This window comes from Galleria mellonella, unplaced genomic scaffold, assembly GCF_026898425.1.
Source record: "Galleria mellonella isolate WM207_F2 unplaced genomic scaffold, CSIRO_AGI_GalMel_v1 utg718, whole genome shotgun sequence".
NCBI lineage: Eukaryota > Metazoa > Arthropoda > Insecta > Lepidoptera > Pyralidae > Galleria > Galleria mellonella.
Window position 1 is genome coordinate 1754578 of NW_026442143.1, and position 20935 is coordinate 1775512.

Sequence of the window (20935 nt, forward strand, 5' to 3'; positions counted from 1 at the left end):
AATGGAATGGCTATAGTGCTGTAATAATAAAAATCCATAATAATAATCTATGGCACCAAGTATGTATGCTAATTGGCAACATCGAATTAATGTCAAAATGTTAAACATGGCTGCTAAGTTTTCGTCATGTTTTAGTGTCGTATTTTATGTGAATATTACAAATGAAAGTCGAAATGGACATATTAATTAGTTAATTTAAATTGTTGATAAGTATCCAATATAGTAACAAAGTTTTTGCGCTGTGGTAAAATCCAAAAATCAACATGTCGTTAGACAAGGCTACAGAAATAAAAGGCAATGAGATCGATAAAAGCAAACGTCGTCATAAAACTGACGACACTGTTATTGCAACAGGGACAATGAACGGTATCGAAGATACACTGCAATTCACGAAGATGGAAAACGATAGTTCGGGAAAACCCACAGAATTATGCTTGCAAGCCAATTCTCATTTAATATCTAGCACAACTAGCAGTTTGGCCGACACTCCAGGGGACAGTGGCGTCTTGTGTTTAGATAGTGAAGCATCAGAAGGAACGAGCCAAGCTCTTATGTCGCATAGTTTGATCGGCGCTGAAGAATTAGCATGTGATAGTCAATATGATGCACCACCCTCATGTTCACAAGACATGATCAAAAGTACTTCTAGTAGTGTTATGACTCGTAGCGACATAGACAACCAAAACATTGGAATTCCCGATGACATAGTCCCAGAATTACTTGTGGAAACACATATAAAACCAAATATATATGAAAATTTGCCAGATGTTGTCTTAAAAGCTTTAGAAAGTGAAAAAGTTAGTACTGATGAAATGAGAAAGCCTGCATTAAGGACCTCTGAACCTAAAAAATCTTTGTCTGAAGATATAGTGTATAGACGGAGATGTAGGAAAAAGTCACAAAGTGGACCAAGCTCACAGAAAAAAAGGGTTTCATTCCATGAGGATATATTGAATAATACAAAAACAGACAATATTCACATAGAACGGGGGTTCATCTCATATGGACCTGACAGTTCATACTGTAATAGATTTAGGCAAAAGAACAATATTATGACTGATAGATTTTCATGGTGTGCATCAGGGGATCAAACACCAAAGTATGCTGCAGATGTTGCACAACAAACAATGTCAGACATTCTCACCTATGGGAATTCTAAAAATGATAGGAGTGGAATTTTTGAATACTGTCAGGATTATGATCAAGACAATCAGGATAATATGGATAAAGATAACAATAATGAGACAAAACCAAATGGTAAATTGTATGGGTGTGACTCAAACAGCTCAGATTCTAATTTTAGCTGTGACTCTGAGACATCTTCAAGTGACTCATCATCTTCTCGTTCAAATTCAAACAAAACTGAGACATCACCATTACATAGAAAGTGTGATAAAGCACAGAAATCTTATTCTTGTGATGGTTTTGAGAACAATGGTCATGTAGCTTTTATGAGGAAGACATATTTTTCTGAGGCTGATATTGATCAGACACATGACCGATTCAAAAAGCCTCTTGAGGTATCCCAAAGTCCCAATACTGTAAAGTCTGTATTAAAAAAGAAACGCTACATTACAACAAATGTTGTGGAAGAGTGGAAGAAAAATAATAAAGTCTTGAAGTTGTTAGATGCAAACAATATAATAGATTCTTTGAAGAATTTTTATAAAAACTTTGACTTTAAATTAACACCAGAAAAAGGTTTACCAGAAACTAGTTTAGAATTTAACAATGTTGTTGAAGCACTACCATGTGATGTTAATCAGAACAAAAAGCTATCCAAAAGTTTAGATTCTGGTTTTCAAATTGATGATGAAGATGATTTTGTGGAAATAAACCTTAACGGACAGCCTATGTCATCTGATAAGCCTAAAGAGATAGCAGCTGCATCAAAAAATTCTGTTGCAGGTGATAGAACACCCAATGAAGGATCTCCACGTCACAAACTAACTCTGAATATGAAAAATCAACTAGACAAAAAACCAATAAATAAAGAGGATGCATTCCCACCATTGAATAAATATGTTGTTAATTGTGAAAGTACTGTTTATGAACATAAAGGGGTATCCTACAGTTATGTACATGATACTTTCCAGACAGCATTTGATGCACCAAAAGAGACTTTTGTGCCCATACCAGAATCTACACCAGTTAAAGAATTGACCACAAGTACCAGTAAACCCGATTTAAATCAGAAACACGTTGATATAGAAACATCAAGCAAGGCCTCAACTCCTAAACGACAGTTCAACAAAAATGTCCAAGAAGAAACTGAACAGAAAAATGGTATTTCAAAACATTTATCCTCACCTAAAAAGCAAAATGTTAACAGATACAGCCGAAAGTCAGCATCTACCTTGCAGAAAATTGGTGATGAACCTCCACCAGTAAATAGTGATAATTGCTCAAACACTGATAACTCCACATTGAAGGGAGCTGATGATTTTAATGATGAATACTTTGATAGTCCTGCTAACCAGAAACTGCAAACAAATAAATCTGCTTTATTAAACAGATATCTGAAGAATGTCTGCCAAAGAAAAGATCTTGAACTGAAAATTAAGAACAATAAATTTTTCCAATTTAAACTTCGAATGGAAAAAGAGTTTCCCAGTATCATATTTCCATTTAAAGATGTATCTGACACATTCCACATATCTGCTGAGAAAATGTCACGCCTCATAGATAAAGAAGTTATTGAAAACAAGAGGTTATCAGTGAGGCTTCTGACTGCAGATGAGCCATCATATTTTGATAGCTTTGAAGACAATGTGGCAATGGAATGTAATGAAAAACTTAGGTTGCAGATATTTTCATATCCAATGGAAACTTTGAATAGGGTAACATTAAATTTTATTCTATAAAAATTAATTTAAAAAAATTAAATAAATATTTTTTTATTCAAGTAAACTTAAATAAATAGCTTTTTTATTGTAGTGCCTAGTTTGGAATACATTTTTAGTTACAAAGAATGGGCAAGAAACCAAACAAACAAAAGTTTAATTTAAAATTAAATAAAGTAATGTTCTCATATATTTTATATCTTTTCAGATGATGAAAGTACAATCTCCCTACAATATGGAGGATGGCTCATGGGTCCCATTACTAGTTTTCATTACTGACTATGCACTGTATGTAGCCAGTGTCAAACATGGAGGCACTGAGTATGAAATGTTATGCCGGTTACCTCATAATGAGTTGGATGCTATTGCTGTAAGTCAATTTGTTAACATTATTTTATTTACAAGTCTAACGTGACATTGTTTGGGTGATTGGATTATATTGAAAAAAAGGGATACAACATAGCATATTTTTCTCCATACCAAATATCACAAGGAATGATTGAGTGATTATGTCACCAAGAGGTAACAAAAAACTAACTTACTGTCACATTAGTAAGAATTTTTATTATTATTATTTCAGCCATTATATGTCCACTGCTGGACATAAGCCTTCCCCATAAGGGGAGTTTTGCCAGTAGTTGCCACACTTGGCTGGCGGGTTAGCAACCGCAGTTAGGCTTTTAAAGATGTTTCAAGAAGAGTGCCGCTCCCCATCCCTCACGATCTCTTAAATGACTCTTACGACTACCACAGGAAAGGTAGTGATGGCCCATTGTATGCCGGGTCCAACACAGAAATTTTATATATATTAACTTTTTATTTATTTATTTATTTAAGAATACATGACATCTAAACAATTGTATTCATGGCAGTATTAAAATATTTCTTCTTTTTTGGCAGGTGGGTCCAGAGGCTCAATACATTCAAGTTATAGATATAGCTGGCAACATTGCATGTTCAGTTATAACTGGAGAGTCTTTCCTGGGCGCCAGGCTAGCTTCTTCGTTAGAATGGAGCGCACGGACATCACCACTTCGTATCTCTCGGCCGCCAGCCATGCTGCCTTCGAGTTGTCGACAGCTGGCAGCCTCTGTTGCAAGACAACGGCATGAAACACGCGTAAGTAATAATTGAATTTACTGTTAATTTAACCTTTTGACGTCCTGAATCGGATTTATCTAACAAATGTGCTATTTGTGGAAACTTGTAATTGACCTTCGATTACCTTTCAGTTCCAAATGTATTCATCAAAATGTAAGTTTTCCTTTTAAAAAAATATAAAAATATGTTTAAATTATACATATTACATAACATAATTTGGAACTTATGTTCTTATGTTTATTTTTCCATTTATTTAATAATCCATTAACATGGTAAATAATATAGTACAAATCTTTACAATGTTTTTGAAAATTATTTGTAATTAGAAATAAATTCTACGACTATTAATACGAAAAAATTATAAGAATGGATGGATTTTTCTCTTTCACGCAAAAAGTACTGAATAAACTTGAATGAAATTTGACGTACAGATAGGTTATATCCTAACTTAAAATAGAGGATAAGTTATATAATGATTCACGCAAGCGAAGCCGTGAAAACAGCTAGTACTATATTAAGTTCCTGATTTGCATCAAGTGCACAGCGACTGCTTTAAATAAAGTTAAGCGGTCAAAATGTTAATAGAAGTCAAATATATGTAAATATATGCATAATATGATTTTTCACATTTTATAAAGCTCTTTAGATATTTATAGAAACAGTTAAACGAGTAATAAAACAGTTCTTTGATCCTATTAATATCTTCTCTAGATAGAGATAATGTCGTCACACGGGATTTTTATATGTATATATTAATCTTATAAATCTCGTGTGACGACATTCGATCTCACTGATCTCCAAAACGGCTTAAAATATTTTTATAAAATTCTGTAAATGTGTATTATTTCTCCAATTTGAGAGACAGGATAGTTTTTATCTTGATTTGAAAAAAATGGACTTGTTATTTTAAAAAAAAAATGTTTTTTCACCAACTTGCTACATACACGTGTATTTAAGAAGTAGGAAAATCAATAAAATATACCACTTTTGTACCAAGGCAAAAGATAACATACCAGATTTTAAGTTACACATTCACTAACACCACTGTGAAAACTACATCCAATTTGGTGTAGTAGTTTTCATGTGATGCTCGAACAGCATGCAGACAGACAGATATATATTAGTATTAAATATATTTATTACTAATATTTATTATATTAGTAAAACTGTGACATAAAATATAGATCAATAATATTGTTTTATTTTTAATGATATGATTAAACTTGAGGAGTTTGTTGGCATAATTATAACATAGATAAGTAAGTACTTGAATACTTGTCAACATATTATTTAAACTATTTTATTGTCTTAGCTTTTTGTAGGTATGAGATTAATCTTATTTGTTTATGTAGAAAGTTTCTGATAATTGTTACTGCACGGTAATAATATCAACTGTTACCATATGATATTGTTTTACAAGTTTCGTATTTTACCATGCCAATGAGATATTTTTCTGTAATGTAAATAAAATATATTAAGTAGACTAAATTAAGATTAACTATTAGACAATGGTCTAAATTATCACTTCGATAAATTTTGAATGGTTTTACTTTTGAGCGACTTTCCTGTTCCATATTATAGGTTTTTTTTTTTTTTTTTTATATGGGTAATACTGTAAAAGAAAGTCATATTTTTTATTTATTATTTATTTTTATGAATTAAATATTTAGTTAAACTTCCTAAAATAGAACTCTTCAAACTTACTACACGACACTTTCTAGATTTCATTTTTTTAATGCGATGCTATATGTAACAAGCAATTCTAAAGTTGGATTTTGTATTTACAGATGCCGCGCATATTATTTTACGGGCGCGCATGTTCGGGCGACGCTGGGGATAGACTTATCGAAGCGCCGGGTGCCTTTGCACCGCCCCTTGAAGGATACCTTATGTGCCGGACAGACAAAAGCCGCAGATTCGAACCTTGCTACTTTTTATTAAGGTACATATTTCACCTACTATATTTGTTGTATGAGCTGGTAACTGTCCACTGCTGAACATAGCCTCCCCCATAAGGGAGGTTTTGCCAGTAATTGTCATGCTTGGCAGGTGGGTTGGCAACCACAATTTGGCTATTGGTGATGTTTTAAGAGGGACGCTGTTGCCCATTCCTCCACCATAAGCTCTATTAGTCACCTCTTACAACACTTATGGGAACATATATAAATATAATGTTATCCTAAATAAATATAAATAAATAGTTAAATTATTTAGTATTTTGAGTATTAAACAACTAATGCACTTATTTAAAAGAAAATTCTTATAATGTTACCAATGTATTTATGGTAAAAACCAAAATACCATCCATAAAGTTAAGTACTTTATGTAACCGTCGCCTATAGACATGAGCAGTACCATGGACATAACAGAGTATACTGTTTCGCCCATGATATTCCCTATGCGTTGCCATTCCTGAGGACTCAGATGTTATTCCTCTGTACCCAGTAAAGTCACGCCATATCCCACCCTTCAAACCGAAACACAGCCATGCAAACACAACTGCTTCACGGTTGAAACACGAATGGGGCAGAGGTACCCAAGCAATCGACTTTTGTACAAAGTCTACTTTATTCTACACAAAAATTACGTAGTTAAAGTGTATGTTAAATGAAGATGTACAACAGGCGAGCTTAACTCTGTATGAGTTCTCTTCCAGTAAACCTTGCGTGGAAAGGGGCATTAATTACCAGCGGGCAGTGTGCGTACAATAAGAGGAAGAAACAGTATAATACTAGTACTTAGTTATTATATATTTACTAGCTGACTCGGCAAACGTTGTTTTACCATATACTTTATTTCGAGAACTATGCATGTAATTTCTCGTACTACAACTATTATATTCGATTGCCATCTTGCAACCCTATTGCGGCATATACAAATCGCGATTAAAAAACAAAAGTTGATCGTAAAATCGTGAAAATTTAAATTTGTATGTATTTTTCAATGCTAAATCATAACAAAACAAAATTAAAAAATTTGGTCAAAAAAATAAAAAAAAATTTAGTAGTGGGTCACTTATGATTGAGGGGTATGAAAAATAGATGTTAGCCGATTCTCAGACCTACTCGATATGCATACAAAATTTTATAAAAATCAGTAAAGTCGTTTCGGAGGAGTTTGGTAACAAACACCGCGACACGGGAATTTTATATATTAGATTATTTCTTAGCACTACTTATCAGTACTAAGAAACAACAAGTGCCTACTGTATCTGTTTTAACGTGATATAACGTAATTTAAAACAAGATTTAATTAATATATATGTAAGAGCTCTTACAGACGCGCGGCAATTTGCTGAAATAGCAAACATTGCGTTCGCAGCAGCCTCTAACATTGATCCTCTGACGACAGCCGTGCAATGCTATTAAATATTTATTCCTGATTATTATTAATTGCCATTACTTTTATAATATCGTGTGACCTTGGCATAGCTACCCTTTTCTTTGTCATGAGTGTCGTAAGAGGCGACTAAGGGAACTCAAGAGATAGGTTTAAATATCAAAAACCTAACTGCGATTGTTAACGCTCCTGCCAAGCGTGGCTACTACTGCAATAACTCCTCAAAGAGAGGACACTTAACTCCTGATATGATGAATACTTTTACATTTTTTTTTTTTTAGTTTTTCCATTACAAACAGAAGTTTTTGACCTCTTTATAATATTACTTAAGGTGTTTAAAGTATTAAAAAAATATTTATTTCATTGACTGAATTTGTGGGCGCATATCGATGAGTCATTTCTTGTGCCGCTAGTCTGCAAGAGCCTTAACTTTATTATTTTTTTTTTTTTTTTGCTGGGTGAAAATGGTATGGTAACCCCGCCTGCGCTATCGGGATACGCTGGCGGAGCACCAGTGAAGGGTTATAGATGAGAATGAAAACAGGCCAGTTAGCACATCATGATGAATTCATCAGGAATTAACCATGAAAGTTTCCAGGGAGAACCGCGAAGAGGTCGACCTGGTTGGGTATATTGCTAGCAATAGGATTCCCAGTCTCCATTACTAACAATCCCTTTCACCCTTAACTTTATGGTTATAATTTTAATAAAAACCCGAGAAAGCTAGATAAGCATATTATGTACATTTTACAATTTAAATATCATTAAGTGCAAGAGATCAAGTATCATTATGGTTTAGCGAAAGTGAATTTGTTCGTTTTGTATTCATTGTCCATAACGATACCTTCACTTTCGTAAACAAGAAAGAGATAATACAAGATAAATATTTGTTTATACTCATAATAGGAAAGATTTGATTGTTTGTTTGTCTATAATAGAAAAACTCGAAACTACTAGACCAATTTAAAAATTATTTTATCTATAAACATTATCAGTGAGTAACATAGACTGTAGATATTTTAGAAAATCCTATATACAAGTGTAAAGCCGACCCAAATTACTAATATGCTATACATGCTATATAGAATGTTAACGTCATTACTAATATAAATAAGTTAATATTTAATCATAATAAATTAAAATTCAGCTTTTATACATTAGTTAATATTTAAAACAATTGGACACTTTCAAAAAAAGCATCATCATCATCATCATCATCATCATCATCATCATCATCTAACCCATTTTCGTACAATAAATTATTATAATTTGAATTAATCTTTAATGAATTTTAGGCTTCTTAATTCAATCTTGTAATCAAGCCAACCAGTTTATTGTAACTTTTGACCGACTTCAAGAAAAGGGGAAGTTTTAAATTAGGTTGTATTTTTCTATGTTTACCTCATAGCTCCGTCATTTATAAACTGATTTGGAAAATGGTTTAAAAAGATGTAAATGCTCTGAAAAGATGGATCGGTTCCGTAGTTTACATTTTTAAACCATAATTTATTTATATAAATGATTTTAATAATTTATTTTTTCCACTATTCAAGTTTGTATTTGTTTATGGAACAAAATACTTAATTTATGTAAATATGTATTGTTTGCATCAACCTGAGGCATAGATAAATTTTTATCGCATTAAGTGACCCTCAATATATGTGGTGCAAAACAACATTTACCGGGTCAGCTAATCTGTGTTTACTACAGAGGGTACATAATGACAAATCCTATTAATGTAATAAATGTGAAATTTGATAATGATGGATGGATTGATGAATGTATGTTTGTTACTCTCTCTCGTAAAAACTACTAAATGGGTATGAATTAAATTTGCTACACTTGTAGCAAATATCGTACTTGAATACATAGGATATATTATATATTAATTCCTGAGTGAAGCCGCGAGATACAGCTAGTAATTAATATATTTATGTTATTCCTTTGTAGAGCCGGCGTTTTACACTGGGGCCCACACTGCTCCGACGGTACAACGCCCCTCCCCAACAACATAGCCCTCCGTTCCGTGGTCGGAGTCCGCCGTCACTTGGATTCGACGCGGCGGCCGCACTGCTTCGAGATCGCACTCGACAATACGAGGTTAACGCTCGCAGCGCCTGACGACCCTACCGCTTCGTCGTGGCTCCAGTCGCTGTTGTTACATGCCGCTCAGGTATATATATTTTTATTTATTTTTTCATTCTGCTTATTGGCAGGCCTTTTAAATCCAATACGGTACGATCACGAAAGAAGAAAGACCAGGAGTAGGCGATTTGACTAGACCCAAGATCTGCTATTTACAGACGAAACCCTGTGCGATCTGCCAATTACATAATTCTTGAAATCTCAAATGAAACAACTTAGTTCAGTACACAATTATGTAGTATTTTTTATTATAATATTAAACCCTTCAAACCGAAACACAGCCATGCAAACATAACTGCTTCACGGTAGAAACACAAATGCGACAGAGGTGCCCAAGCAAACGACTTTTGTACAAAGTCTCCTTCTGGTAATTACTCTGGTAAATTGCATAAATAGTTATGTAGATATATATAAATTATATTAACGAACAAATAAGTATTTAATAATAAAACTAAAGTGAAAATATAGATAAATTGTATATTTAAAATTACAGGCACTGGAAGAAAAAGATGGCGCGAAAAAGGTGGACAGTCGCGCTGGGGGCCCGCCGCCGGCTTGTACAGTGCTAGTGACGCCGCACGAGGTCATAAGTCTTCGAGACACCCTCGACCTGGCATTTGTTGATGGAGCGGCCGCCTATCTTAAGGAGAGAGGGTCAGAGGCGTTATTAAAAGGTTAGTGATTATTACACAAACAAAAACGTCAACGACCTTGAACCGTCTACTGTTATTTGAAAACAACACTTTTTATCAGTATCAATGAATATTAATTTGACTGTATCTTCGAATTATATGGGTGTATGGTAATGTAAATGCGGGAAATAAAACAATTGATAACTGAATGACATTAGAAGAACAAGTCATAGACCAGAATTTTTTTTTAAACATATACAGCTTTTTTGTCATCTTTAGAGATGAAAATGAAATGGTAACCCTATCTATATTGTCGGTGTATAGAAGCGGGTTTCCGATTAAAGTTAATAAGTGAGGATGAAGTTCACCAGGAATTAATCATGATGGTTTCCGGAGGGGGTGTGGCGTATACCCGTGTAACGAACCTCAAAGCTTTTAAATTTTTATAGAAAAATTGTGATTAACAGGGTACTTGCGAGGTAGCGCGCGCAAAAAAAATGAGATTGTCGTTCTTTTAAAATACATAAACATTTAACAATTATTTGAATAGTTTCACATAGGAGCATACAGTATTATATTATTTATATACAATATTATATTTTTATATTACAATATTATATTAATGTTACTTAATACTGATGTTAATATACATGAATATGGTCTCAAAAAATAAAAATTACCTGTCCATCGCCTTGAACCGACCAGCAGTGTAGCACTCTCCACTTAATCAGCCTCTTGGTTTTATTTTGTGTATAAAAAAATCGATATAAAGCGATATATATAGAGCGACACTTGAACGACAATGTCTTTCTCGAAATCTCTATCTATTACCAACAAAAACTTTTTTTTTTATTGTTGCCAGGCGAAATTTATCAACCTCATGCCTTTCTTAACATATATGCGGCCTTATTCTCTTCTTAAATTTACAGTAATACAAAAAACTAATAAAAAAAAATTTAAATTGTTTAATTTATAATATTATTTGTTGTTATAGAATATATAGAAGAAATGAGAAGTGATATTGAGATACTAGCATGCGGTTCCATAAAGAATCTCACCGCATTTAAAATACCGGACACTGACGAGAATTGGTGCTGTTTAGTAAGTATTTTTGAAATATTTAGAATAAAATAATATGTAATCAATCAAGTGTCTAATAAAAAAAGTCCTATAACACAATGTTTATAACTAATATATATTACATTACATATATTAAATATGTATAATTTTCTTTAAAATAAACGGTTTCTAATTACATGAGATATGCATGTCACAGCAGATATTTTCAGTAACCATAGTACAAGCTCCGCTTAGTTTGGGCTAGATGGCTCTGTGTATTTGTTGCAAAGTGGAGATTAAAAACAAATAATGGTGTATTCAGGAGTGGAGCGTATGCGAGGCGCGTGAACGTGGCGCCGGGTTGGCGCTACTGCTGGCCAGCGGGGCGGAGCTCGAGCGGTTCATTGCCGCTGTCGAACACGCCTTCTGCGCACTCACGGTACGGTATATATATATATATATATATATATATATATATATATATATATATATATATATATATATATATATATATATATATATATATATATATATTCGCAATGCAATTTAAGCTGAGAAGAACAGGCAAGAAACAGCTGTTTTTTTTTTTTTTCAAATATAAGTAAAGTTTACTACAGAAGAATTATGAATGGATAAAATGACTATCACAAATTTCATATTTATAATGGAAAAGAAAATAAAAAGCGTCCAATCTATAATCGATCACAGTATTCTTGAACAGACCAATCTTCATTTTTACTATAAAAACAATTTTACATTTTTTTTTTTATTTATATCCCTCGACTTCGTGTAAAAAGTGAAGTATCGTATATGCTAAATTAGGATATAACACTCCTTGTACCAAGTTTCATTCAAATACATTCAATAGTTTTTGTGTGAAAGAGTAACAAACATCAACCTTTCTCTCTGTACTTATCTACTATTTATGCCAAGTTGTCTGTAAGAGGTTGCTTTTAGCGATAAAGCCTCTTTTTGTATATGCACATTCTGTGTTAATACTCCTTGTTTTCATCTCTATTGTTCGCAATAAAAAGTTTATTATTATTCATCCATCTATCCAACCATCTTCACAAACTTTCTCATTTATAATATTAATAGGATTTCTATCTATCACACAATATAACAAAAAAAATTAAGCTTTACTTAGTCTCAAGGGTACTGTCTCCTGTATTCGAATAGTTTATTAAAATACAAAAGAGAAGAAATAATCTTTATTCAATAGACATTTTTCTACTACCGGGTTCAGAATGTTTATATGTGTTGACAATCACTTGCTAGAAACTCAATAGTTACTCTTTTCAATTTGTTTATGTATGATATAATTTACATTTGTATGGGTTCTGTATTGTTATTAGAAGACTGTTAAATATTTGGATGTAGTAGAATAATTATTTTCATATACTTAATGAAAAAAAAGTTATAAAGTTTGATTATTTATGCGCTATGACAATAAATAGATCAAAGAGGATATTTTTTTATGATATGTACCTATATCAAACTAAGTTATTTTCATTTGTTTACAGAGCGAACCTTTTCCCTTGAGCGTAGTGGATGCGACCAAATCTGCATGTAGCGCCGCCAACGCAAAATACGAGGCGGCCTGGTCACATATGTTACCATCTCAGCAGTAATTGTAGTCATATTGAATAAATATATTAACGCTGACTTCCATCCAAGCGTTATGTAGAACGGGTTGCTACTGTGACAACGTGTAATTAAACTTAAGTACATAATAACTAATGCAATTATATCAACATAATATGACAACTGTAATGACATAAGTGTGTTTTCAATTTATGTACATAATGATTGTTTCTGTGTACGCTGTCGAAAACAAGAGTCCGTACCGCGCATGCGTCGGTAACAGCGCATGCGTTGGTTACATAGCGCATGCGCTAATATATACTGTATTTGACAGTCCTCAATATGTATAGTACGAAAATTTCATTATTTTTTTTTGTAGTTAGTACACTGATAAATTTAATCAAAGTTATATATTGCGGTATAATAATTCGCAATTGAAATGAAAAATAAAACACGTACCACAGATTCTAATGCGTGCGCTATTGCTAACGCGCACGCCACTTAAACACCGTGCATGTGTTCTCGAGTGTTTTAATCAATGAAATCAATTTTTTTATGCCAAACAGTCTTGCCACAATGATATTTAATAGATATATATATTATTATATTTCTGCAAATACTAATTTTTTGTTCATATGTTGTGTTCAAATATTAGTTCTGATATTATACGTACTTAATATTGTTACTTATAGATAAACTGAATTCTATGTTTATGTAGAATAACTAAATATTTAGATAAATTTCTTTACAGACAATCAATTCAAGCAGAACGTTGAAATAATTGCATTGGAAACAATTAAATGCTTACTTATTCTAGTGTAATTATCAGCTGTATTTAAAGAAAGCTGTATTGGATAGCAAGGTTAATTAAATTGATCGTATTATGGTATTTTCTGTTTATGTACAGTTGCTTATGGTAAAGAAAAAATAATTCCTCTGGATAATTAGCAGGTAAATCTGCCGATAGATACACTTTCCTTACCGCATGCACGAGATAGAACGATATAAAAACGCACTGCGCCTTGTTCTTTTTCATGCGTACTGTAACAAAACTTTATATAGCAATAAATTCGTTTGACTCCCGTCTATAGAGAAGTGTTGTTTACACCTTTGATTTAATACCGTAAATTTATCTTTAATCGATTAATTTCTTTAATCTTGCAGCTGTATTCATCTTGAAAGCGTATGACAGATGTCATAGCACAACTTAGTTAAATTATACATTAATCAAAACAATAATTATGCTTCCTCACTTGTAGTTAACACGTGGGTGAACCGCAGTGTAGACTTAAATCTGTTAGATGTAGATTAGATATTTCATAGTTTAATACTCAATCTTCGCTTATACTTTGACCCTATTATTGCTTCATGTTGATGTATTTTAATGTAACGTTGTATACAAATTCTAATAATGATTATTGTAATAATTATATTTAATAATGCCATTTGATAATATGAAATTTCCAATTATTATTTTTATATGTTGAATTAATATTATTGTAAATGTATGTATGTGTCAGAAGAAAATAATAATTTGTATATAAATTGTTTAGATGGAGTCTTTTTAAAATCAAATTATATTTTATCAAGTTATATGTATTTGTATCGTCGTATTGTAATGATGTAGTGCTCTGAACGTTTTCTTTATGGGAACAGTCACGGTGCGTGCTTATAGGAAGGTCGCGCTATTCTGAAACTTGACGTGATACAAAAAAAAAATACTTCTATATTTTGTATCGATTTATGATAAATCAATAATATGATTTATCGAAATTACAGAATTTAGAATTCAAATATGAAATGAATTAAAAAAAAATCGATCAAGTTTCACAGAATAAGGCTGAGATGTAAAAGCAGAGTAGATTTTGTACATGAAAATTTGAAATGTTTACAATACGAACCTTTTGTAGCTTTATTGTTGTTAAAGCTAATTTTAATGGTTTCGTTTTATTTTGAAATTGTCAATACATTGATTTTAATTGACGGTGTCTCAATGTGGCATTCTAGTGGAATTCTTTGGCGCTTATATTTTTTAATGTTTTATTCAAACGGTTGTCTCTATATGTAATTTAGCTGTAACCAAATATATCAATGTACGATATCATTGCATATTATGTAAGGCCATTGTAAGGGCCGTGTGATATTAATGTATATTTAGGGTAGGTTTTAGTAGTTCATTGACCGTAACTGAGAAATATAATGATACCAGAAAACAATTGTTATAATATCGTCAAATAATAATTATCGCTGGCGAACAAAATATTTGTTTTTATTATTATTTTTAAATTTTATTCTCATCTCCCCTCTTAATAGTCGGCCGGGGTTCAGGGCCCCAGGGAGAGAAACCGGCGTACAATGCGGGCAGAATCTAAGAGCACCGTTGCATTCGGAATCCCAACCGTCTGAGATGTTGTTCCAGACTGGTTGGGATAAGACCGTTCACCGACATAACGATTGGGATGATAGATGATTTCGGTCACCTCGTGAGCCAGGTCGAGATATTTTCTCTTCTTCTCGGTTTCGGCTTTCACGAGGTTCTCGTCATGCGGTATGGTGACATCCACCAAAAACACCCTCGAAAGTGCCGGTCCATCACCACGATATCAGGTTTGTTCGCAAGAACAGTCCTGTCCGTGATGATGGATCGGTCCCAAAGAGCCTGACGCTGTCGCTTTCGAGGATATTAGGCCGTACTTCAGAGCTAGCTCTTGATGGAGTATTATTATTATTATTATTGTAATTAATATTTTTTGTTATTTTATTTTACATGTGAACTACAATATAAATTCGAGTGACTGTAATTACATCATTAATATGCCTGGTGCATTTATATAAAGTATATTTATACAATTATAGATACATTGTTATGTTTCTTAGTTACATCACAATAATATAGTTTTAAACTAACATCTTTCAATATCTCAGTGTTTATCGTATAGTTTAATTTTAAGTTTTTAACTGTCATACAATTTTATTTTATTTTCCAGTGTTCACGAATTTAATTTGTAAACGGCCTATTTTTAAATACACTGAGAGTTGCAATGTTAATTTTTAAGGACTTGAAATGACTGATGATTCCATAATGAGACTGTTATTCTATATCCTAAACACTTCGTACAAAAATAGATTAATTTTTGTCACTTCTTATAAACATTCTTTTATTATGTATACTAAATTTATTGCGTTCTTTTACAAAGTGTTAGCTAATATTTTAGTTGCAAAAAGGGGAGAATTCAGTTCAAAATAGGCAAGCAGTAGTCGTGCTATATAGGTACATATATGTGACAGTAACTTACTTTTTTTTTTATTAAAGTAAAAATCTTCAGTACTAGCTAAATCTCACATTTATATATTTATGGCAAGTCTTTTACAAAATCATCACACAGTAATATCTAGATTAATTAGAATATTAACATGAATTTTTTTTTATATGAATTAAAAAAAGGTAATTATTAGTAGTAAGCGGGAGAAATAGTTCTATACTCTCTATCTCGCTCTCTTGTTAGGAAAATATAAAGTTTGCAAAAATAAGATTTTAATATGAAATATGGAAAAATGGGAATTGCTCATAAATAAATGATAATATATTCTATATTAATGACGTAATACAAATATGTATGTAATATAATTTAATATGATATGCAACACTTAGTGATGCATACCATAATAATGCTTTATATAAATATAGGTCTTAATTTACAGTGTTAAATAACAAGGATATTGTTTGTTAAACTAAAACCTGTTTAAATATTAGAGTTACGATATAACATAGTAACCTTAAAAAAAAGCATGTTCCTCTTTAAAAGGCCGACAGCATACTTGCACACATTTAATATCTAAAATGGGTTTTATATGCCATTTGGAATGACAAACAGTGATGTACCATAGACATCACAGAGATACTAAGTTTACTAGATTTTTATTATTTTTATGACTAAAAAATAAAACATGTCTCTGCGTGGAATCGTGAATCATGCTTCGGCTTGCTGTGTTTGTGTTACGCGCCTTAAGCTTTATATATCTGTGATTGTGTTGTTTACCATTAAGTTTGTTATTTACGCATAATATTAGACTGTAACGTTCACACTTGTTATGTTCGATTCGAATTTTAAAAATCCGATATCCAATATACATATGTGGTTTTTAAAAATTACTGCACATAAAAGGATTACATAGAATTATATCTTGTAATTTATATGTAATATTAATACAAAATATGTTCTATGTATCCGTTAAAAAGCATACTTATAGGCTTTTTTGGTTAACCAAAAACCATCATTCATTTAAAACCCCATGCTGTATATTTTTTTTAGGAAACAATTTCATATATTAAAAAAAAACAGTTTATTTTAATGATGGTTTTCCAAATAACTTTGATTTCTCAGTAATTTTGTAAACACCATATAATTATAACCATATAATTGCAAAGCAAAATTATTAATAGACAAAACCTTTTTAAAGATATATTTATTTTTCTAATTTTTATTGTCATTGTGAGATTATTTAGCTTATAATTTATTTTGTTGTATTTAATGTATTTAATAAAATCATGTTTTTTTTTTAAGCACAGGTAGCTAGCTATAAAGTATTAGTAAGAACAATAATAATGTAATCTATGCTATAAGTTGTAGAAGCTACCGTTTTAAAATTATTAACCTCATGATTAGAAACAACTCCCTCCAATTTTTGTATTCACGAATTTAGGGTCTGTGCAGACAAGAATCAATCTTTCAACTACTACCGCAGTAATAGTACTAAAGTAAAACACGGACACTTCCTACCGCCCTCTGCGATCCGACCTCAGCCCCTCTCAAATACGTGTCAGCACCCAAACAATTTTCCCGCCTTAATCGTAACTACAGACGCACATTTTGTCACGTGTACAGTAGTTAATTAATTCTGTAGTTGTGACAAAGATGGCGGTATTTTTGTATGAAGTGTCCGGGATGTTATACTACTTCTTCATATTTTTATGTCGCATGTCAACGAACTTTTAATCTATAGGAATAAGCACTCGACACTACGCAAGTCCCATAGCCTGATTTTCTTTTAAGTATATCAATAAAACTTTTGTGTAAAGAAATCATGTTAATACATCAATGAAATAATGCGTCTTTAAAACCTAAATATTACCTACTACGTCTCTTGCCTTCACAAAATATTTGCAAATATTTTTGCAATATACTTTGCAATAAAAATAATAAGTAAAAATGCGTCTATAAAATCTCAAATGTACTAAACCTGTTGCCTCTATAGGTCACACGTGTAACCCATCACTGGTGAAGGCGCGTGTTAGGTTACTTATCACGTCAGTCAATATAAGTTTCCGGCTGCAAACGAATATAAATCGTATGTCCTTGCAATAGAGAACTATTTTATTTTTATTTTACAAGTTTACTGCTGAATTTTCGGCCATTTATAATCAAGCTTATTAATTAATTATAATTTTATTCAAGTATGGATGGATATTTCCTTCCATACTTGATTAAATTTTAATTCCCTCTTTTTATTCATAATTGTTGTGAACATTTCCATAGTATAATTAGTTCGATGCTAACGCATGTGAATTGTATTTGTCTGCGGCAGACAAAAAGTACCTCGTCCGCACAGACCTTTAAAGTGTATTATCAAATGTTTGTATTTAAAATAAATGCCCCGAACGCTGAATAAATACCTGATATTTATTTAAATCTAACATGATAGTGACATTATAGATTTGAATCTATAGTATTTTCTATTTATACATAAGTACTTTAACATTTGATATACATTCTGTAAACTACCATTATAGCATAATATATATGTTACAGTACTCTACAGATCTCAAATACATAAATCCTTTGAAATATAATTGCTTAATATTATTGTTAATATAAAAAGTATGATAATAAATTTTTGCGAGAATAAAATAAATTTCATTTCACCCCTACCATTTTTCTTTTGTTCAAGTCATCTAGTGTTTACTAAAGCATATTTTTTATACTACTAAAATATAACACAGCGACAATTCCTCTCATTTTTTTTTTCATCTTCTCAATCTCTCTTCTATCAATCTGCTACCTTCGCAAAATGAAGCTGCGTGTTAAACAACTACACCAACATGGCCATCAATTAATTCAGAAACTTTATTTTCATGTCAGTTACTGTTGGCATAACCTTTAATTAATAAGTAGTATATCTATGAAACGTACCTAAATTTTTTAGTACATATGATTTTCATCATCATATCGGCCGTTAATTCCGTCGTCCACTACTGTTAGGCTTTGGTGATGTTTTAAAAAGGGACGCTACTACCCATCCCTCGACCGTTAAGTTGATTGTACCTAGTTTAAAATGTACATTTACGTGCCTCTATAGGTGTATTTAAAAAAACACGGAAGGTTTCGTGCCTCTGCTCAAACTTAATAATTACTCTTTTTCATCCAAAGATTGTCTAAAAAAGATCGTTTTGTGTGATGAGGCCGCCCATAATTTTCTCAGTGTAATATTTTCTTGTACTTAATTGTTTGTATTTATAATAAGTTTAGTACTGTAATTTTATGGAGAAAACAAAAGTTCTATCTATGTATCGAAGTTCGAAAATGTTAGATATTGGCTTAGCAACAAGATTGATATTAAAAATTTTATAATATTGTATATAAAAAACGGAGTTTATAAATAATGTTATCAGTTTGTAAAACCGGTCTTATTAACATACACATGCCAGATAAATTTTAATACATATTCATTATAGTGTCATATATATAAACCATGTCTTGAATATTAAAACATTTTAATATTCACCACATGGCTGTGGAGTGTACCCGCCTGGCCAAACAAGTTTTAATAGGTCAAAAAAATTTTAATGCAATTTCAATTGCATTAAGAAACTTACACGACACGACATCGAAAAGATAACAAATGAGACATAACTCTTAGATATATATATATATATATATATATATATATATATATATATATATATGTATATATATATATATATATATATATATTCTCTGGCTTCATGTCTGGCTCCTTCCAAATCTTTTAAACAAGACGCATGTGTATTCTTAAACATGTCCGCCCATTGCTGAAAAGTCTGCTCCCGATCTCGATAAGAACAATTTTGAGGTTGGTCGCTTATTTAGCGGCGAAATCAACCTTTGATTAGAAAAAAAAATCAAAATCGGTTCATGCTAACAATTACATCCTTCAACATAACAAAGCACAATTCGTATCTTATTAATTTTTTAGTACAAAATAAAAAAATTAAAGTTTCCAAGATCTTTAGAAATCGATGTAATAATTATAAAGTAGTTTGTGGTGGTCCCAATAACTTTTATTTTATTTTATAAAAGTTTGCAAATTTTATTATTAGTTAAATTTTTTATTATTATACTTTTATGATAAGTGGTATAGTCTTATATAATCCTATTCAACTACTTTAGGAACTGAAATGATAACTATATACATAATTACAGAAAATGATATTCAGTCCGAAACCAATAAAAAGGTAGGTAGATATTTATATTTATCATGCATATATTTAGATACGGAATAAACCCATAATTTCATTCAATACGTCAGAAGACTAGCAGTACCGGTCATAGGGGGGTCGGGAGCTCGGACGGCGTCAGGGCTCTGAGTCGAGATCCAAGACGCGCCGAGTAATCCAATGAGATGTAAAGACGCGGTATGTAATCCTATAATGTAAAGTATAGCATTAGATTTCAATTTTGGAGTGAACAGCGTGCGTCTTCGATTTTTTGTTGTCAGTCATAAGAGCCGGCAAGCGTCGTCAGCTTTTTACACAGGGGCACCTCTGTAAAAGGTGGAAACCGTTTTTTTCATGGTCACTCAAGGGAATTGCCGGGTACTATCAATACTTTGTTCAGTAAAAGGTGATGAAATGTTTTATTGTCGTCAGGAAGTGTCCTTTTCAATGGATGAAAATAGAATGGAATCATCCACTATGCTATTGATATGCACTAGCGAAATGTATGATCAATTGGTTGAATGTAATATGTTCTACAAGAATTAATTACGATGGTTTCTAGTGAGAACCGCATGAGGTCAATCTTATAGGATATATTGCTAGGAATGGGGCTTTTAGACCCCATCGCCCCTGTCGGAATCCATTTCTCCTCTGTCGGGATCGCCTTAAAAACTTCCTCAGGGCGCCAGGTACCTACACTAAAGCCGGCCCTGGAGATTAAATAGTAAACAAATATCTACTAGCTCGGGGAATTACAA

General features: G+C 32.0%; 1 protein-coding gene and 1 long non-coding RNA gene across 2 annotated transcripts; one reads left to right on the top strand and one right to left on the bottom strand.

Annotated features, from left to right (window-relative positions):
* The first annotated feature begins 86 nt into the window (after positions 1 to 86).
* On the top strand, positions 87 to 14963 carry LOC113516022 (uncharacterized). Its single transcript, XM_026900357.3, has 9 exons — positions 87 to 2840; positions 3052 to 3213; positions 3744 to 3962; positions 5732 to 5886; positions 9234 to 9456; positions 9922 to 10102; positions 11055 to 11161; positions 11442 to 11558; positions 12643 to 14963. Exons 1-9 carry the CDS (start codon positions 264 to 266, stop codon positions 12748 to 12750), a joined length of 3849 nt encoding a protein of 1282 aa, XP_026756158.2. The 5' UTR covers positions 87 to 263; the 3' UTR covers positions 12751 to 14963.
* LOC128202033 (uncharacterized) lies at positions 3652 to 5076 on the bottom strand. Its single transcript, XR_008253565.1, has 2 exons — positions 4958 to 5076; positions 3652 to 3933 (listed from the first exon to the last, which is right to left on the bottom strand). It is a non-coding gene; the product is annotated as an uncharacterized LOC128202033 (long non-coding RNA).
* Positions 14964 to 20935: the final 5972 nt, after the last annotated feature.

Bases quoted from the DNA above. Each gene is read 5' to 3' on its own strand.
- LOC113516022 (XM_026900357.3), top strand. From the start codon at position 264: ATGTCGTTAGACAAGGCTACAGAAATAAAAGGCAATGAGATCGATAAA. The intron at 3,214-3,743 runs GTAAGTCAATTT...CTTTTTTGGCAG, and splicing joins ATGAGTTGGATGCTATTGCT to GTGGGTCCAGAGGCTCAATA. The intron at 11,162-11,441 runs GTAAGTATTTTT...TGGTGTATTCAG, and splicing joins ACGAGAATTGGTGCTGTTTA to GAGTGGAGCGTATGCGAGGC.